At 35.8% G+C, this 19,670-nt stretch overlaps 1 protein-coding gene across 3 annotated transcripts in view; it reads right to left on the bottom strand.

The window, feature by feature from the left end:
- secisbp2l (SECIS binding protein 2 like) overlaps window positions 1-17,966 on the bottom strand; it is a 30,076-nt gene extending 12,110 nt beyond the window's left edge. Inside the window, exons 1-10 of one of the 3 annotated variants that reach the window (XM_062963139.1) lie at window positions 17,712-17,966; window positions 13,383-13,470; window positions 7,719-7,897; window positions 6,618-6,942; window positions 4,823-4,961; window positions 3,437-3,660; window positions 3,299-3,323; window positions 2,729-2,844; window positions 1,367-1,498; window positions 925-1,008 (exon numbers count right to left, since the gene is read on the bottom strand). In XM_062963139.1, the coding sequence (XP_062819209.1) occupies window positions 925-1,008; window positions 1,367-1,498; window positions 2,729-2,844; window positions 3,299-3,323; window positions 3,437-3,660; window positions 4,823-4,961; window positions 6,618-6,942; window positions 7,719-7,834 (1,161 nt within the window). In that variant the 5' untranslated portion in view covers window positions 7,835-7,897; window positions 13,383-13,470; window positions 17,712-17,966. Of the gene's footprint in view, window positions 1-924; window positions 1,009-1,366; window positions 1,499-2,728; window positions 2,845-3,298; window positions 3,324-3,436; window positions 3,661-4,822; window positions 4,962-6,617; window positions 6,943-7,718; window positions 7,898-9,385; window positions 9,529-13,382; window positions 13,471-17,711 lie in introns of those variants that run through there. The other 2 variants (XM_062963138.1, XM_062963140.1) reach the window with 2 other exon arrangements.
- Between the last annotated feature and the right edge of the window lie 1,704 nt (window positions 17,967-19,670).

Here is a 19,670-nt window from a genome sequence, read left to right as displayed (position 1 = left end):
CAGTAAGTGATTCACTTCAGGATTGCCTTATCGAAAAGAACCTGAAGGCACACAGCAACGTGCCTATCTGAACTAACCAGGACTGGCCCAAAACATTTTTCCATCTGAGATGATATAGGTAGACCTTTCGGAACACTTGTGAAATCTTAAAACTTTTTTACATCACTGTTTGATGGAACAGAAACCTGAAAGAAGTAGGCTAGTCTAAGGATGCAAGGCAGATTGACAGAGAGTTCTTTCCTCCAACACTTTGCTATTAACTCCTGGCATGTGCTATAAAAGATTGTGTCATTCTGCATAACAATAATATGCAGGGTCCTAGAAACAACTCATGTATAATCTAAATTTTCAAAAAAATTATTAGCAGAAATTCTAATGTTTTTTGCTAATGATTTCATCTTCTGTAATCAACCTTCATATGATTATTTGCATAGAAAATCAATCTTCCCTATACTTTGGCTTGAGTTGCTTAAAAGATGCAAATGTTAAATCCAGAAAACATCAACTGCAGGGCCTCCAAAAATTATTCCCACGGAATAATAAAAAAATCAGCCAATTTTACATAATTTGCTTTGATTATGAGGGTACTTATAAATAACATTGAAGTTCCATTCCTCAGTATTATTCATGCTTAATTCAGCCACACCTATACATTTTGAAATTTTAGTTGGCATCACACACATTTCAAATACCTAGCCTTAAGGCCTAGAAACTTGTTTTCTTCTTTTGAAATGAAACCAGAAATGTCTAGGAAATCTAAATATGCACAAGAATCATGCATATAACTTTCAGAGTCTCCAGTCTTCTCCCACCAAACACCATTATTCATTATGATTGCTTGTGAATATAATCTGCCAAAAAACCCAGGTAATTATCCAAATCAGAAATTCATTTACATTTTAAGAGTCCTGTAGCATTTCTTACCACTTTGGGTGCATTTTTCAGCTGCATGTTGCCACCTTTGGAATTGCCACTGTCACTATTTAACTCAGGAAATTCTTCTTCATCCTAATTAGCCAATAACAAGTAATAAAAAATAGTAATTCAGGAAGCATTAAAATACAAGGCATCACCTGAACTAGCAATCAGCAATGTCAGCCTTGAATGGTTAAAGCAAACCATTTATAATGAGATGTTAACTGTTCATTATGCTACAACTAATGTGAAGAAAATAATGATAGCAAGATGGCAAAGTGCAATGTTTTCACTGAATTTCGTTTGAAAATATATTGTGATCAGCCTTAGATTTCATACTGGGAGACAAGTAGATATGAACTAAAGAATAATAACAAAGCAAGTAAATTAACAGTATAATGATTTTGAAAGACATTGCAATGATCATAAACAAAATGAACAACAAAGTTACCTCAAAATATAAAGAGCCAGGACTCTGCTCTCTTTTGCTTGACTGGCTTGAGCTGACAGGTTTCTCGGGTTTCTTCTGCAAATTCTGTCTTCTTTCTGAAGATGTACTGTGTCCCCTACATCTAAAGGCAGGCTGCAAGTACATAGGACAAACAAACAAACATGGGTTGGTGCTTTTACAATAAAACTGTGAAAGCATTAGCAATAAGTTAAGTTCACAATACATGCTAATCATGCTACGTGATAACTACCACTTTACCGTTCACTGTGTGATTACAGAAGAGGCACATTAGGAAGAACAGTAAAAGCGACTTACACTAGAAAAATCTATTTATTTTAAATTATAGACAAAATACATAAGATACACCTGCAATTCTATTTTAAATACATTTATACAAGGCAAAAAGTGTGTCTTAGAAATACAGCAAAAACACATCTCCATCCCAACCCATTTCATAAGATCTCTGAACAGCTCACAACAAATTCAGTTCAAATCATTTCAAAATTATAACTTACAACTATTTAAATATTCCAAAAACATCAAACAATTGAATGGCTTTAAAAGATAAAGCTAAAACAAATTGAAACCATGCACATATATAAAGGTGGATGAGATCACTGAGCCAGCCCCCGCCCCCCCAAATCTTTTATGAAAATCTGAGTTTTAACCTGGGGCAGACTTGGAATGAATGGGAATTAATTAGAATTCATCAGCATTAGAGAGCTAAATGAAGCAAGCTTATCTTGAAGGATGAAGAGAAGACAGTAAGCTTTATTTAAGTACATAGACATGGACTGAATATAATGCTGAGACATGGAGTCAAGTTCACTAATATTTACATTCTAGTTGTAGGACTAAGCAGATACAGCCCATATTCATGGATTCTGTACCATGGATTCAACCATGCATGGCTTGAAAATATGTTTTAAAATTCCAAAAAGCAGAACTTTGTTTTGCCATTTAACTATCTCATATATAGTTAAACACCCATGGAGTTTGCTATCCACACTTCACTCACCAGCAAAACTAAACTAATGCAACTATACTAAACATATACATTTGCAATGAATGTATTTCTTTTTATCTTGGCATATAATTTTATTTTTAAAAGCACAAATTACACGCTAACATGACCTTCAAATTATTTATAAGGTTATGTTCCTATTTTGTGCCGTTGCTTGTTTTCATTCAGCCACTGTATCAACTGTATAAAATTAGGAACAGGTGTTCGCATATTTTCTTCTTTCCTCATCATTTCTTTGTGTGTTGAGAGGGAGGAGACTTCTGAATTTTTTTCGTGCTATTTTAGTTGTTCTGGGAGAAGAGCAGAGGAATGCTTAAAATAAATAAGTGAAATAATACCTGTGAACTATTATGCTGCTCAGCTTGTCTCCCGCCTCTTGAGAAGGCTGGTGTCCTCTCCATCCATGGCTTTTTCTGAGTTGCTTGGGAGCTCACATTTGCCCAAGTGGCACCAGCTGAAAGAAGACATTTAAGAAAATGTTTCATATGGGAAAGACGACAAAATGTCAAGAAAAAAGATAAAATATTAAAGAAACATGAAAAACCATATAGGTAAAGGAGAAACTCACTCCAAAGTCCATCTTACAATATTTCTAAATGTTCATATCAGAAAGATAACGGGCAATGATGGTGGTCTGTAAGCTTCCCAATCTAGAATGCATTCTGCAATAGCAGCAACTACAATTCCATTTGTTTTCTACTAAACATGACATGTTTTCCTCCCAGTCCATATTTGTTATGATTAAAGGCCATGCTATGATTTACACCCCATATTTTCTTTTGAAATTTTTTGATGCACTCTATTTTCTAACATGGCTACTATACAACAAAGAGGAATGAAACTGAGAAAGAGACAAGCTAATCTTCAATTAAATTTATAATCTTGACCAATTAATATAGTAACTTTACCTGGATGTACTGAAGGTTCCAAGATCTGAAAATGAAAAAAAAGTTGCAAAGATTATTTTAAAATTTTGCTTATTTTGTGCCATCTTCAATGTTTATTATTTCAGGACTGACTTCTATGTTCCAGCCATGTTTACCTACATTTCCTGCAGCAGATTCAACACTCCTTGAGGTCACAGCAGCAGCCTGGTTACTGTGTTTTGGACTGCAATATCCGCTGTCACTGTCAATGTCTGCTTCGCTGGCCCCTTGCTCGCTAGAAGACTCGGCAGGATGGGAGGACCGACGGCGCCTAGTTTTTGGTTTCCAGTGCATGGTGCTCATGCTCTCAGACAGTGATTTACTTGCTATCTCTGAGGGGAAGTCTGAAAGGCAATAGTTAAAGGATAATTGAGAAACCACTGCACTTGAACTAATTTGAAATACTTTATCCCAAAACGGTCATAGTACCAACCTTATCAGTCTTCCTAAATGGCTGCCTAAGACAACCCTTTGCAAAAGACCCTTTGCAGGATCAAATGAGAGGAATTTCCCTTTCCAGCTTCTACTCTGATATCTGAGATTCTAGAACAGGGATTGTTAACCAAGGTTTCCCTGTAAACATAGGTTTCCATGACAGGATGCTAGAGATTATGACAAAGATTTTGTACATAATCTTTAATCCCCATTTGGAAAATATTCCATTTTATTCCTATCCACATTGTTTTATTGTCATGTTTTTATATTGTTTGTGACCTGGGCTTGACCCCATGTAAGCCGCCCCGAGTCCCTTCGGGGAGATGGGGCAGGATATAAAAATAAAATAATAATAATAAGTATTATTATTATTATTATACGCACCATCTGACTATTGTAGAATGTAGAATGACATTAACATTTTCAATATTCAATCCTATTCAAATTCAGTGAAATTTAGTCTTTTGGAAAAAAAAAACAAATTTAGTGTGGCATAATTTGGAGAAGGGATTCTGCAAATTAGTGAAGTTTGATATTTGCATGAAATCAGTTTCACCCAAGGAAGAAGTATAAACTTTCCTAAATATAGCAGTTGCTGTTCAACTCCACTTGTACATCTAATTCTGTTTTTATTATTCCTTTATCTAATTATTTTCCTCTTCCATCTTTTTCCTGCCTATTTATCTGACCTGCTATGCATTTAACAATGGGCAAGGCTTGCTCCTTATTCTGTGTCATGTAAGTGACATTTTCATATGCAGTTGTCATTCATGATTACGGTCACAAGACTAAAGATTTTCTAAAGAACGAACTGAATTGACATGCTTGTGTGAAAGAGAAATTCACGGGTTGTGAAAAGGGGATAGAGATAGGGACAAACTGTCATAATATTGCCACTGTAATTTTACACAAGGTCTGGGATGCATCACTGAGGAGGTGATTCCAGCCCAGTTTCAGAATGGGAGCATTTACAATATTTCAGTCAGATTTCTTCACACTGAGCTATTTTAACCAAATTCAGCTTATGCTACAACCTTCTTTAGCAATCATAGAAACATGCCAGTGTTGTACCTGTTTGTTGACAAGCATCTACCAACAATACAATTTTCGGTCTGGTCTCAGGGCCGGATGCACAAGTCTCTTTCTGGGTAGCAACACTTTTCACTGGAGGCCTTTTGCTTTTGATGTGGGTCTGCAAAGGCTGTTGTTGCTTTAAAAAGATTAGCAGACCAAAGAGATTAGCTTGTCAGGCAGTGGAGATGACTTACACAAGATAATGTTTGAGTGCTGAAATGCACTCTTTCATTTACTAGATATTTTTGCAACACACAGTTATAAAGCATAACCTGCTTAAATCTAGAAATAACATCTAACTTTAGATTTGTACTTTAGTACAGATGGAAACAAATTAAACATTCACCAATCCTGGGCTAATGGAAGAAAGGAAAGAGGTAGAAATAATTGATAAACTGGCAGCTTTTACTTGTATCTCAAGGAGCAGTTAGGCCTTTTGGCACAATAGGATCTATTGGGTTTCTTTTTAATTAAGTATACATTCAAACAGTGTTTGAAAAAGTATCATTTTAAATATTTTACTATATTAATGGTATATAATGTATGGAATGGTACTGCTAATATCATTACGAGAATAAGGTTGACTATGCTTTTCATTAAGTATTCACTCAGTGTGTGAAAAGGGACCATTTTAACTGGTATACCAGCTTTACTATACTTACATAAAATATAGAATTGTACTTTTAATTTTATGAGAATATGATCTACTGTGTTTTCTTAGACTGATGTTAAATACATATGCTAAAATTAAAATGTTAAACACACATCTGGGAGTGCGTCATCTCTTGGATCTACATGAGCATGGGACAAAAATATTAATTTCTGCACCAAGGTTGAATAAATGTTTTCAAATTGCAAAATAATGAACAGACAACTTTACAACAAAACATCAGATGCATTAGAATGGAATAATTTTAAATGTAGTAATGACTGTTATGTGTATAATGCATTCCAAGCAATTCAATTATGCAGACAATAAGATACAATCATGTTTCCGGTCGCATGTATATAAAGCCTGAATAGCTAGGGAGCAACTTATGTAGTAAATATTTCAACACTTAGCAACTTTAATTGGAACATAAAAACATGGTTGACAAACAGAAATTACAGGTTCATGAGCAGGTTTTCCAGGCTGGAAAACCAGCTCTGCTGGAGCAGAAACCTCAGGTAAAAACTGGTATCTTTAAATTGTCGGAAAAGTTTTTTAAAAAAACTTTTTGCCTATAGGATATTTCTGCAAATAAACCGGGCATGGGCAAACTTCGGCCCTCCAGGGGTTTTGGACTTCAATTCCCACAATTCTTAACAGCTGGTAAACTGGCTGGAATTTCAGGGAGTTGAAGTCCAAAATACTTGAGGGGCTGAAGTCTGCCCATGCCTGATGATAAACTGTACATCCAAACTATTCAAAGATTTTAGAACACAATTTTTTAGGGAGCTCCAGGATTACAGAATTCTTGTGATAAAATCAATCAAGCAGCATACAAGTATTTTTAAATAAAATTACTTTAAAATAAAACACACAGCTCTGTTCTTAGTGCATCTCATCTCCCCAAAACATAAATATGTTGTATAGAAAAGTATTACCATAAGGTCTTGCTTTAAAATGCACCCAACAAACAGAGAAAAGGCTTGTTAAATGCAACAGCCTTGTTTTTGGTACAAAACGTAGGTTCCAGATGCTTCTGTTTTTGAGAAACAAAACTATTTCCCAAAACATTTCCATTACAATCCTACCAAAATAGGAAACTTGGATAGCCATAAAATGTATTTCAGTACTCTACAAGCTCACTTTTTGCACAATTGATCCTCTGCTGGCACTTCTACTCCGTTGGCTACACATTGGAAAGACTTGGTTTGGCTGAGTCGGACGATCTGTGCATTCTGTTGTAACTGTATTCATGGCACTTGCTGTCTGAAAAGGTGCAGAGTAAGGTGCTGGAAAGGGATGATAGAAACCCATGACTTGAGCACATGGTGCTGGCATTAGCTGGTAGTATGTGTACTCAGTAGACACAGGTGGCTGAGTAGAAAGAATGGGATAAGCAAGGTATGGGCCAGCAGGATTTGGATTTGGTTGTTGCCATCTGATGTCATTATTATAGAGTGGAAGTTGTCTGAAAAACAAAACAAAAGGGAAATGGTAGGATTGTCAAAATGTTACATCTGCAATAGTCTATGTGCAACCAGCAAACTATTTTGCAAATATTTACCCCATAAAAATTATTCCCAGGTTCAAATGTGTTTGTTGTCCTAATCTGCAGAAGCAGTCACTGTGCTATTAGTGAATATGTATTTGATTTATTATACAGGAGAAACAGATAGATAACAACAAAAGGCTAAACAATTGTATACAAATTTACACATCAAGCAATATCTGGAATATACTGCTTCAGAGGTTAAGTCACAGGTCTATTTTCAGTGCATATCAGAATAGATTCTGACTTTCAATATGTTTCTAGCACACTTGGTTAATATTCAGGATGGAAAAGCAAATAATAAATATTGATAAATGTTATGTGACTGAGAAGCAACTGAATTCATTTCTTTGGCAGATATAGAACCTGAACAATGACTTCGAAGGGAAATCTGGACCCTAATTATCCTTTAAAAAAAGAAGCCAGTGACCATTAAATGGCAAAAACAAACTGGAAAGAAGCTCCTTCCATAAGTATTCTGTTTAACTGGTATACATTCCTATACCTAGATTCATTACAGTTCACTGCCAAGAAAACCCCCCTACATCAAAGTTTAATGCTGGCTTCTTATTATAATAGGGCCTGCAGAAAATCTGATTTACTCCAAAAATCAATGCAACCCTAAATAAAAAAAGCCTAATCCTATAAAGAGGTAGAATCCTCATTTTCTCCCACAGAATGTATTTAATTATTACCTATTGGACTGGTTTTCTTGAACAAATGGGTAGCAAGTAATCAGGTAGCTGGGAATAGGAGCTGCTTCTACGCCATTAACACCTCCATTCTCATTAGGTAGCGCCATAGGCATCATAAGTGAATCTGGACCCTTCTTCTGAGGAATGAATGGTTCTACTTCAGCAGACAGTTTCACATTCTTAAGTGGGGGAGAGGAAAAAACACTTTTATCAACATAGTAGCAAACTTATAACACTTCACAAATTGTTAGTGCCTAAGTGTATCATTATTGTTTTGAAGATTTCAAAAATACCGTTACATTTGAGCAGCACATTTGTGCTCCACACAGAATTCATAAAGTGAAGGTCATTTCTTTCAGCATAACAAGATTATGATCCTAAGGTTTAACTACTAACATTACACAGCACTTCTTTCAATTTTGATAATGTCCTTAGCACCTGCATGAGTATTAGTATTTTCAGTATTAATACTTTGATATGGTTTAAATCCCTGCTCAACCATGGAAATCCACTTGGTGATCTTGAGCTAGTCATACTCTCTCAGCCTCAGAGGAAGCAAAAAGAAACTCCCTCTAAACAAAATAATGGCAAGAAAAACGTATGATAGATTTGCCATATAACTTTGAAGGCATGCAACACATATATGGCTTGTGGATTAATAACACTCAATTGGTTACTTTTTCGTTGCTTGTGAATTTAAGAAGAAAACAATTGCAAACAAAGCTTTTCCTACCAGGGAAACAAAGTAATGAGGAGAACTTCCACGTTAATATTTACTGCTGTTGGCAGGAGAACAGGGAATTTAAAGGAGTAGTTTGACAAAATTATCAAGGATTTCTTTAGACACAATCAAAAAATAAATCATGACAGCTAAGCCACTGATAAATGTTCTGCCATGTGTATAATAGTACAATTGGTTGAAAATGAGTGTTTTAATTAGGGCTTAATAACTGACCTCATAAGAATAATTTTAAAATATGACCCTCCCCTATATGTAAAGATTTTCTGTATGATGACACAACCTAATTGCACAATACCTGGTAATACAAAAATAATTGCTGTGCTTGTTCCCATCTAATTTCATGCATTCGTACATATATACAATTTAAACATTATCTTCTGGGGTTTGCCTCCACAATGTTGTTCGTTCCCCAGCCATCTGGGGAAGCGCACACAAACATACACATTTGAGCCATATATGGTGGTAACTATGGCTATTACAACATACCTTTCATCATGCATAATGTCATCTAAAAATTTTAGAATCTTACACTGTGTGAAGTAGTACTTCCTTTCACATCTCCTCAATCTCCAACCATTCAGATCTAGTGCAAAACACTTGATTCTAATTGTGTGTTTGAGAGTGAGACAGAGATAAACTTTTGTCTATCCATGTTTTGATATCTGAATAAAGTAAGGCCTTACTAAATGTACTAAAGTAAGGTTGATTTAATCCAAAATGAAAATCAACACAAATATTACTACATATACAGCCTATACAACATATTGCTCTTAAGTAAACAGCCTTCACAAACTAAAACAGAATTGCAGGCTTCCAAATTCAGAGCCACACAAGAAGAGGGAGAGATCACAACTCCAGGACTATGACTCGTTTGCATAACAGTAAACTACAATTCTTCATTATGTGCAAATTCTAACATTCTTACTTGTGTTTATGTGGAATTGCTTTGCTTTTGAGTTGAACACCTGCATTCAATGCAGCTTGCAAGTAATATTCTTTTGTCTGCCTGTGGTTCCCTCTCCTGAAAGTGTTTAGATTTCAGGGAACTCTTTTCTTTTAGCTGGTTTTCTATGAAGTGAAGGCACTACATTAAAACAGGTAACAATAACAACTTGCATAGGTTTGTGAAAAGTATTTTCTTTCAAACCACAGGATTATAATATTTATGTGGCTTTCGTTTTACTGTTACAAAACGTATGCAGAAACTCATTATATATGTTTCTCTCCAACAATTACAATTCTTCCAACCCATTGTATATAAAGGCATCTTTGTTTTCTATATAAAAGCCAGTGTATTCTTTAGCAGCTGCAAAGAGAGAAGATGACACTAGCAGGAACAGACTGGTAAACTTAGCTACTGTGTTTAATCTTTAAAACCACAATATACAAAAAAAAAAACTTCTAATGGACATTCATTATTATCCGTTAAAACAGACCCCATGCTGTCCTTCAGTAGAGCCCTATTTGCTACCATAGGCGCCTTGGATGTGCAATTAATACAAGGCAGATGCACACATATTATGTTTCCAATAAAGAATAAAGCTGGGATTTATGCTCGCTAACTGGTGGGAAAAGGAGGCTCACCATAAATGTGACTTTTTCTCTCTAGGCAACTTACAAAATATTTGTCATTTTTAAATTGAAAGCCTTCTGGAAGCAAGCAGACAAGTAGTCATGCTTTGCCTATTTAAAGAGCAGCTTTTTAAACATAAAAACAGCTGTGACTATAGTTAGAAAACTCTAAGCAATGTAGTCTTAAGGTATGGCAACTATGCTAACTAACATAAATTAGTGGGAACATTCTGTGCAATTCGACTTAAAATTCTAATTATGTGATGGGTAAGAATTCTATTTGATCAATATATAAAGGGGAACATTTTTGGAACATAGGATGTCATTAAAACATATGCATAACATTGTGTTTTTCCTGGAAAATGAGGCATTTCCTCAAATCTATTCCACTTTTCAAATGCATTGTTTCACAACAGTAAATTAGCAACACAATGAATTAATAGTAACCAGAGGACAAGAATAGAGTAAAATCAAGTTTTTTCAAATGACTTGCCCCAGAAATCCTAGCTTTCTGCAAACAAATTTTTGGAGATGTTAAGAATATTCTGTTAACTAAGGGGAAAGTTCAATACAGATTTTTTTAAAAAAATCACGTTCATGAAAGATAAAGCTAATATGAACTGCAATCCAATAATACTTGGAGGACTTCGAATCTAAGATTGGGCTGTCTGATAACTTCACATTTAGGAAAATTAAAGGGTTGTTTCTACAGGGCATGGAGACTAAGGGATTTCTGATCAGAAAGGAAAAACAGGATATCGCAAAGCTTCTGCTCCTATAGATTTTATAGTGGCAATAAGCCACTAAGATTCAAAGCAGTTCACAACATACTCAATGGCAAAATTCAATGCCTCACATATATAAATATCAAATATCAAATCCACAACATATGACAACAGAATAATACCATTAAAACTCTAAAACTGTGACAGCAGTAACAGGTACAACATAAAACATTTAGGCCTTGCAACAATCCCAAGTGTCTTTCCATATTTCTAAAAATCAACATACAATGGACAAAATAAGACAAATGCTTTTAAAATCAGCGTCATTAATATGACATTTTGACAGGTAGCAATACTAGCAACTGAAAGCAAGACTATACTTGATACACAACGTCTAACTGGCTTTTATCAGAGTCTAAACCTGTGACTTCCAGTTAAAGTATTCTCACTGCCCATTTCAAAAACATGCACATTCCTATATCAAATATAAAACAGTTTGTTCACATGAACACCTACTCAAGAATTCCCCTACTAATCTCCTTCTCCCACACTGTGATGTTGTAATTTGTATCAAAACATTGAACTTCTAAGAAGCCTCCCTATCTAAATCAAATTGATAATGAAAACAGCAAAAGCATAGTAGAAATAAATTAACGGTGTAAGCTACTAAAAAGGATAGAAAGTTTTAACTCCTGCTGTGAAGTTTGTACTATGAAAGTGATAATGTTGTTGAAATACAAGGCTAACTCTGTTCGAAATTAATGCTCTATATGCATGTGTGTGTCCATGTGTCACCTGTTGACTTATGGCAACCACAGGGTTTCTTAGGCAAGGGATACTCAGGATTAGGATCATTCCTTTGGCTCAATAATCCCCAAAGTGCTTGGGCGGTTTCTGAGCTAGGGTACAGTAGGTGGGATTAAGAAACACATGTACTTTAGGAACTAAAGAAAAATTACAGTGGAAAAAGCACTAACAATGCAATTTATGATACAGGAAGAGAACTGATTTCATACAGCCTATTTTGACAGGCTGCTGGGAAAGAAGACAACTGTGTGAACACAGATTTGCAGCTACTGCATTCTCTCCATTTCAATTGAAATAAAACTGCACTTCTAATTGACTGTTTTTTTTTTTAAATGGAAGATGGTAGGGTTAAAGGAGAGATATAACATTACAGAAAACCTAACTCTTAACATGAAATATTAAGCAGTTCAGCTTTACTTCTGTGAAAGTCCATAAGCAACTACTCTCAATTATAAAGGTTAACATAGTATGCAATTCCAGGGATAATTAACTGGGACCAAGAATATAGTTGCACTTGCATTTTGGTAGCCATGAATAACTGTAGTCAAAATTTCACCCACACTTACTTTAGAGTAAATCCCAATGACTAATGGAATGTAATGCTCTGACATTAAAGCTTAATCTTATTTATTTTTTCTTTATAACAATAATTTGGATATTTGTAGATATCTATTAATTAAAATATTGTAGTTCATTATCTACAATAATTTGTAATGCATATATTAATCCCATTAAGAAAATATTTTGCCTCTTTTGCTATTTTTATCACCTTCGTTTACAATTGGTCAACTTCATCTGAATAGTATTCAAACTGCTTAGGCTCTCGGGAAAAGATAAGAAGCTATGGTGATTAGACTTTAGACCAACAAACAAATTAATGGTTTAAAATTATGACAACACACATTGAAACATTTCTTGCAATGCTTTCACTCACAGGTTTCCCCCCAATCCATTTGCAATCAATTGCAATGAAATTAACATGGTGTTTCACGAAACAGGCCAACTTTTCAAGAAAACTAACTCAAAAAGCTTCAAACAGTTCAGTTTCCAGTCATATTCTTCAACCACTTAAAAGCATATTCTACTACCATCTCAGGTTTTCCTTTTAACAAGGGCTTGTTCCCTCTGTTGAGACTACATGAGTGCTATGACTTGTTTTTATACAGTACAATCTCCGCATACCTGCAGTGTCTCCTACACAAATCTGACAAAATATGTTCTTTATAAGGAACCTGTGAACAAAGCCAAAGAGGATTATATATTTCTCCAGATCCTTTCCCTCTCTGCAAACTGGAGAGACTATAGGGCTCAGTGGAAAAACAAACAAACTCAAGAGATGTCCTGAGGCAGCCCCACCCCCATTGCAATTATCCACAATAAGGAAATAACATCACTAGACTGCCATACACAGAAAAAGTGTTGGGAATACAGGAAATAGGCTTCAGGCCATGCTGTTGCAGTTAATAAACAATCTGACATGACTTGCTATTCCTATGCACCTTAACAACAGAAAATGTAATCTTCACCTCTTACCCATAGCTATGTACTTGTGCCTGAAAATACCCGGAAGGCCATTTGCTCACATCCACCCTTTACCACTTTTCCCTTACTAAACTACTTGTTTTTAGGAATTTACACTGGGAGTTTCTTGGACCAGGGAACAAACCATCTCTTGAGATGAAACTCTCAAACACTCTGTACTGCACATGCTAAAATTGTTGTATAACTACAAAAACAAACATATACTCCACATAACTGCTACTTCATCCATAGCTGCTGCAAATCCCTTTTAAATCCCATTCTGCTCTGGTAACTCACCTAATTCCCTTCAGCTTGAACTTCCTCTGCTACACTTCATGGGGGGTTGAGTAAAGGGTTCACTGTCCTCGTTATATTTATTCATATCCTGCTTGTCCCCCCAATTAAAAGATTAAATTGTGATTTGGGACTCACAATTTCAGAAGAACAATAGGAACACATGCAAAAAAGTAAACATTAGAATAGAATTAAACAAATTACACTATTAAAACAATTCATGTATGAATAAAATAATAAAATTTCAGTTCCCATGGCATGTAGTATAGAGGAGGGACTACTTAGGAGGCATGACAAAAATGGTGAATTGTGAAAAGAAACCTGCTGACCCTGCTGTGTATTATAGTTTGCCAATTCAGTCTGATGGACTTTATAGTTCTTGAAGCCAAGAACTATAAAGGTTTAGTTTTTTATTTTTCTTCAACTGTTTGATCTGGAAGTGATTGTTTTGAATGCAGTACAGAGAGAAGAAGTTACAGTTTAGGTGCATCTGCACTGTAGAATTAACATATCTTCTTCAAACTTGAATAAAATAATAATAAAACCCTACTTGCCTTTCGGAGGCAGGTGAAAACATACTTCAGTCATCAGGTAATTAGTGAATGAGGAGGGACAGGCTGCTAGTGATGCTGGGAATGAGGTTTTGGGAGGCTGTTTAGCTTTTAGCTGTATTTTTAATTGTATTCATTTTATATTTTACACACTCATGATACAAAATTTTAATTGCTATATACACACAGGTATACACATTCACTTTGTTTTAATTTGTATCATATTGTGTCATGTTACTGTTAGAAAGGCAGGCTAAAAATAGAGTAAATTAGTAATATATTTATTTTGACTTCTCGTTCATGACACAATTTTAAGAAAATGTATATTCCAAAGCATTGTTTTTAACTTGTATCATATTGTGTCATGTCATTGTTAGAAAGGTTGGACAAATAAATAAGTAAGAAATGAAAATTTAAATAATTCCTCCAGGACTCCACTTTCCACTTGGCACCCTTCATGGTGAAAGTATTAATAATAATAACAACAAATTTTATTTAATACCCGCCTCTCTGGATGGCTCGAGACAGAGTACAAAGTCAAACACAAACAAACATACAAAATATATACAATAAATTACATGAAAACACAAATATTTTTTTAAAAATTTTTGCACCAAACACAAACACACAACTGACATAGTAGCAATAGAACGTAAAACATTGTAAATGTAAATGGGTTCTGAACTATGAATTTTAAAGTTTCGCCCCATGTCTACTGTATTTCAATTTTCCTTCTGTTTTATAAAAATACATTTTATATGGTTGTCGATGTCTAAAGAATTTCTTGCTTGTTTTAATACTGAATTTTACTTGGTTTTAACTATGCAAGAGCTACTTTATACACCATTTAATACAGTATTTTGCCATTGATTTATGTAGCATTTCAATGGATTATATAGAGTATTTTAATAGTGTATTTCTTATTGTATTTAACAGTCTGATTTTTATGTATTTATTTCAATACCAATACAATTCTTTATTGATTAGTCACTTTTGACCATATCAAAACATGTAAAACATACAATACGTACACACTTACGCATACATACAGTAAAACCATGTAAAGATACAAAACATCCCAACCTGCAATCTAATAACCCCCTCCTAGACAGAGTAAAAAGGTTTAAATTAGTAATTTCCTAAGGTATGTATTTATTTGTTTGTCCTGTATGGTCTAAGAATTAAATGTCTTGTGTTTGGTCTCTGTTTCGTGTATTTTGGTGTGTATTTTATGGAGGTATGTTTTAATGTGTAGCTTTTTATAAAAATACATTTTAATATGTGGATTTATGATATTTTTGCAATGTTTCTGTGTTTTAATTATTCTGTAACCCGCCTTGTGGATAGGTGGGTAAGAAATAAAATTATTATTATGGTTAAAAATTTAGAAACAAAGAATTATGATAAACACTTGCCACATAACATACAAGATATAATGGTGGTAGAAAAGAAACATCATACTTGGACAATGAGGAATCGTCTAAGTAAAGTACATGGAAGTGGGGACTTAGATATTCCAGTTCAAAGCAGATATTATGGGTTATTCTGCCTCAATATTCTGGGTTATATAGCTGTGTGAAAGAGCCCTTAGATGCCTTTTCTTATCCACAAGAAATATATATCCTGGCAATGGAGTTTGTGGATTTTGCAATAACTGAGCTTTCACGTGATCATGAGAAGCAGTCTTATTCATATAAAGTCCAAGATGTAACAATGAAACAGCTTCTTATCTTTACTATTGTTCCATGATTTCTTTAGTGGGGCTTTGATTAGATGAACCAGAGCTAGACACCACAGTTTCCACCGGCAATCCAGGTCAAGTCCCCCACCCCCGCCTTAGGCTTTGCCTGCAAGCTATGGGCAGACCAACTTGGCCACCTCCACTATGTCACTTATTGCTGCTATCGCAATGTAAATTGGTAGAAAGGTAGGTAATGACAGTGTGAATAATTAAAATTTAATTGAGATATTGCTTGCAGTTCTGCTGTTTGCTTCTCAAAAAGTTGAGTAACCAGTTAAAATTCTTGAGTAAACCAGTTTTTTTTTTACCTAAACATTTTCAAGAGTGGTCTGAACCCTTAAACCATTCACTTGGCTACAGGATTGGGCATAGCATAGAATAATAACAACAATAATTGCCCCAGACAAACAAGAGTTATTTCTCCCATCCTGGACATTCCACAGATATATAAACCCCACTTGCCTAGTTTCCAACAGACTTCACAACCTCTGAGGATGTCTGCCATAAACATGGGCAAAACGTCAGGAGAGAATGCTTCTGGAACATTGGGTTTCTATATCTGTGGAATGTCCAGGCTGGGAGAATGAACTCTTGTCTGTCTGAGGCAAGTGTGAATGTTGCAATTGATCGCCTTGATTAGCACTGAATGGCCTTGCAGCTTCAAAGCCTGGCTGCTTCCTGCCTGGGGGAATCCTTTGTTGGGAGGTGATTAGCTGGCCCTGATTGTTTCTTGTCTGGAATTCCCGTTTTTGAAACCCACAAGCATGTGGACAATTTCAACAGAAAGTAGGAAACCATGAAAACAAACAAAATCCGGCTACGAGTATTAAAAAAACCCTCAAAAATCAGCACAGTAAACAAAGAACAATACTCAGAAAACAGGGGAATCACCTCCCAACAAAGGATTCCCCCCAGGCAGGAAGCAGCCAAGCTTTGAAGATGCAAGGCTTTACAATGCTAATCAAGGTGCTTAATTGAAACATGCACACTTTACTCAAGCAGACAAGAGTTCTTTCTCCTACCTTTAATCATTAATCAACAGACAGTAGAGTCTCACTTATCCAAGCCATTTTTGTAGTCAATGTTTTCAATACATCGTGATATTTTGGTGCTAAATTCGTAAATACAGTAATTACAACATAGCATTACTGCGTATTAAACTACTTTTTCTGTCAAATTTGTTGTATAACATGATGTTTTGGTGCTTAATTTGTAAAATCATAACCTAAATGGATGTTTAATAGGCCTTTCCTTAATCCCTCCTTATTATCCAAGATATTCGCTTATCCAACATTCTGCCGGCCCGTTTAGCTTGGATAAGTGAGACTCTACTGTGTATATATACAGTAGAGTCTCACTTATCCAACATAAACGGGCTGGCAGAATGTTGGATAAGTGAATATCTTGGATAATAAGGAGGGATTAAGGAAAAGCCTATTAAACATCCATTTAGGTTATGATTTTACAAATTAAGCACCAAAACATCATGTTATACAACAAATTTGACAGAAAAAGTAGTTTAATACGCAGTAATGCTATGTTGTAATTACTGTATTTACAAATTTGGCACCAAAATATCACGATGTATTGAAAACTTTGACTACAAAAATGTGTTGGATAATCCAGAACGTTGAATAAGCGAATGTTGGATAAGTGAGACTCTACTGTGTGTGTGTGTGTGTGTGTGTGTGTGTGTGTGTATCCTGTACGTATACACCCCCTTTCCTAATTTCCAACAGACTTCACAACCTCTGAGGATGCCTGTCATAGATGTGGGCGAAGCGTCAGGAGAGAATGCTTCTGGAACATGGGCATACAGCCCGGAAAACTCACAGCAAGCCATGAAAGCCTTCGACAACACAATAATAATACTATCTTTCATATCAAGGCCCCTTCTCCAAGGCCTGAGAATAAACAATGGTGTGGTTTGTGCCCACAAGCAAGCCCATCTTCTCCCTTCCTTGAGGCGTCTTCCCCCAAACAGGCCTTTCCCTCTCCCCGTTGCCTAGCAACCCCCCCCCCCTCAGGGCCCCTCCCTACCTGGCCGCCAATAGCTTTGTCCATGGCTCCAGCGAAGGCCTAGGCGCAGGCCTGGCGACTCCTAGTAGGCGTCGAGCGGGCAGCAGCAGTAGTAACACCAGCAGGCCGCTCCCCCCATGTCTCCGTGCCTTCTCCGCTGCCCTGACAGGCTTCCGCTCACGCCCAGCGCAAGAGCGTCGACTCCGCAGCAGCTGACGCGTCTCCCCGCTATCAAGACCCGCTGAAGAGGGCGCCTCATCTGGGACGGAAGCCGGCGGGAGCCAAGCCGCGCGTCACGTGTTGGGTTTTAAAACAGCCTCCTCCTCCTCCCTTTCTGCCCCCTCCCTCTTTTGCCCGCGTTGCTAAGCGACGCCAGGCCTACAAGGCCTTGGCCCTCTCTGCCTCTTTGGAGGAGCTCAAGTGGGATGTTTTGTGGTTAACATGCACTGGATGTTCGATTTTAGATTTCCTCAGAACTTGCTGCTGTGTTTAGGAGACTGCTTTTCTATTGTATATAGATATCAAGATATATCTATATCAAATATACTGTACTAGCTGTGCCCAGCCACACGTTGCTGTGGCAAAGTGGTGGTAGTATTGGTTAAAAGTTGTTGTGGAATTTTTATTTAACATTATTTGTATTTTTTAAAATTAATTTTATTGTAACTTATCTTTTTTATTTATTATATTTTATTATTTTGTTGTATTATTTTTAGTTATTTTGTTATAGTATTTTATTGTATTAATTTTTTAGTGTTTTTAATTATTTTAGTGTTTTTATTATTTTTATTGTATTATTTGTATTTATTTTTTATTCTTTTATTAACACTGGGCTGAGTGGGTTGCTAGGAGACCAAGTGGGCGGAGCTTAGCCTTCTAAACTGGCAGCAATTGGATAAAAACAATTATTGCTCTCCCTCTAAGTAGGACTTTATTTTTCTTTTCTTTTTGTTGTATCAACCTAGAGGCGTGGATGATGGGTTGTGTTGTCAAATTTCGAGGTTGGGGGGCCTGTAGTTTTGTTGTTTTGTCCGCTGCCCTGATGCCATCACTCTTTTATATATATAGATATGGATGTGTGCATGTGTGTGTGTGTGTATATATATATATATACTAGCTGTGCCCGGCCACACGTTGCTGTGGCGAAGTATGGTGGTATTGAAGAACTGGTAGTAGTTAAGGTAAACGGTAAAGGTTTTACCTTACATTAAGTCCATTATAAATGGGTTATATAGCTGCATGGAAGAGCCTTGAGTCCACACTGCCATATAATCCAGTTAAAATCAGATAATCTGTATTTTATAGGCAGTATGGAAGAGGCCTAAGTGAGGCCTAAGTCTGCCTGTCCCCTGGGCTGAGTGGGTTGCTAGGAGACCAAGTGGGCGGAGCTTAGCCTTCTAACTGGTAGCAATTGGAATAAAAACAATTATTCCTCTCCCTCTCATTAGGACTTTATTTTTTTCTTTTTGTTGTATGAACGTAGAGGCATGGATGAGGGGTTGTGCTGCCAAGTTTAGTGTTTCTGGGATGTGTAGTTTTGTTGTTTTGTCCCAGGCCAAAATTTCATTACCCTTTTATATATATAGATGGCAACTGCTTTGATGTAGTCAAATATATATACTGTATATGTGTGTATATTATATAAAGATATCTAGAGTATATAACACTATATATCTATAGATGTAGATAGATATGGCGACTGCTTTTGATATAGTTGAATATACAATATATGTGTGTATACTGTAAATAAATATCTAGATATATTTATATCAAACATACTATATATAGATATATTATTATTATTATTATTATTATTATTAGCGCCATTTATATCCCGCCCTTCTCACCCCGAAGGAGACTCAGGGCAGCTTACAAGTTATATATACATACAATAAATTATATTAGCATAGCACAATATAAGCATTATATATTGTACTATACCACTATATTGCAATATTATTAGTAATATTACATGTAATA

The sequence above is a fragment of the Anolis carolinensis genome, unplaced genomic scaffold (assembly GCF_035594765.1).
Source record: "Anolis carolinensis isolate JA03-04 unplaced genomic scaffold, rAnoCar3.1.pri scaffold_11, whole genome shotgun sequence".
Lineage (NCBI taxonomy): Eukaryota > Metazoa > Chordata > Lepidosauria > Squamata > Dactyloidae > Anolis > Anolis carolinensis.
Note: the sequence above shows the minus strand (reverse complement) of the source record. Positions and strands in the feature narration are given on the sequence as shown.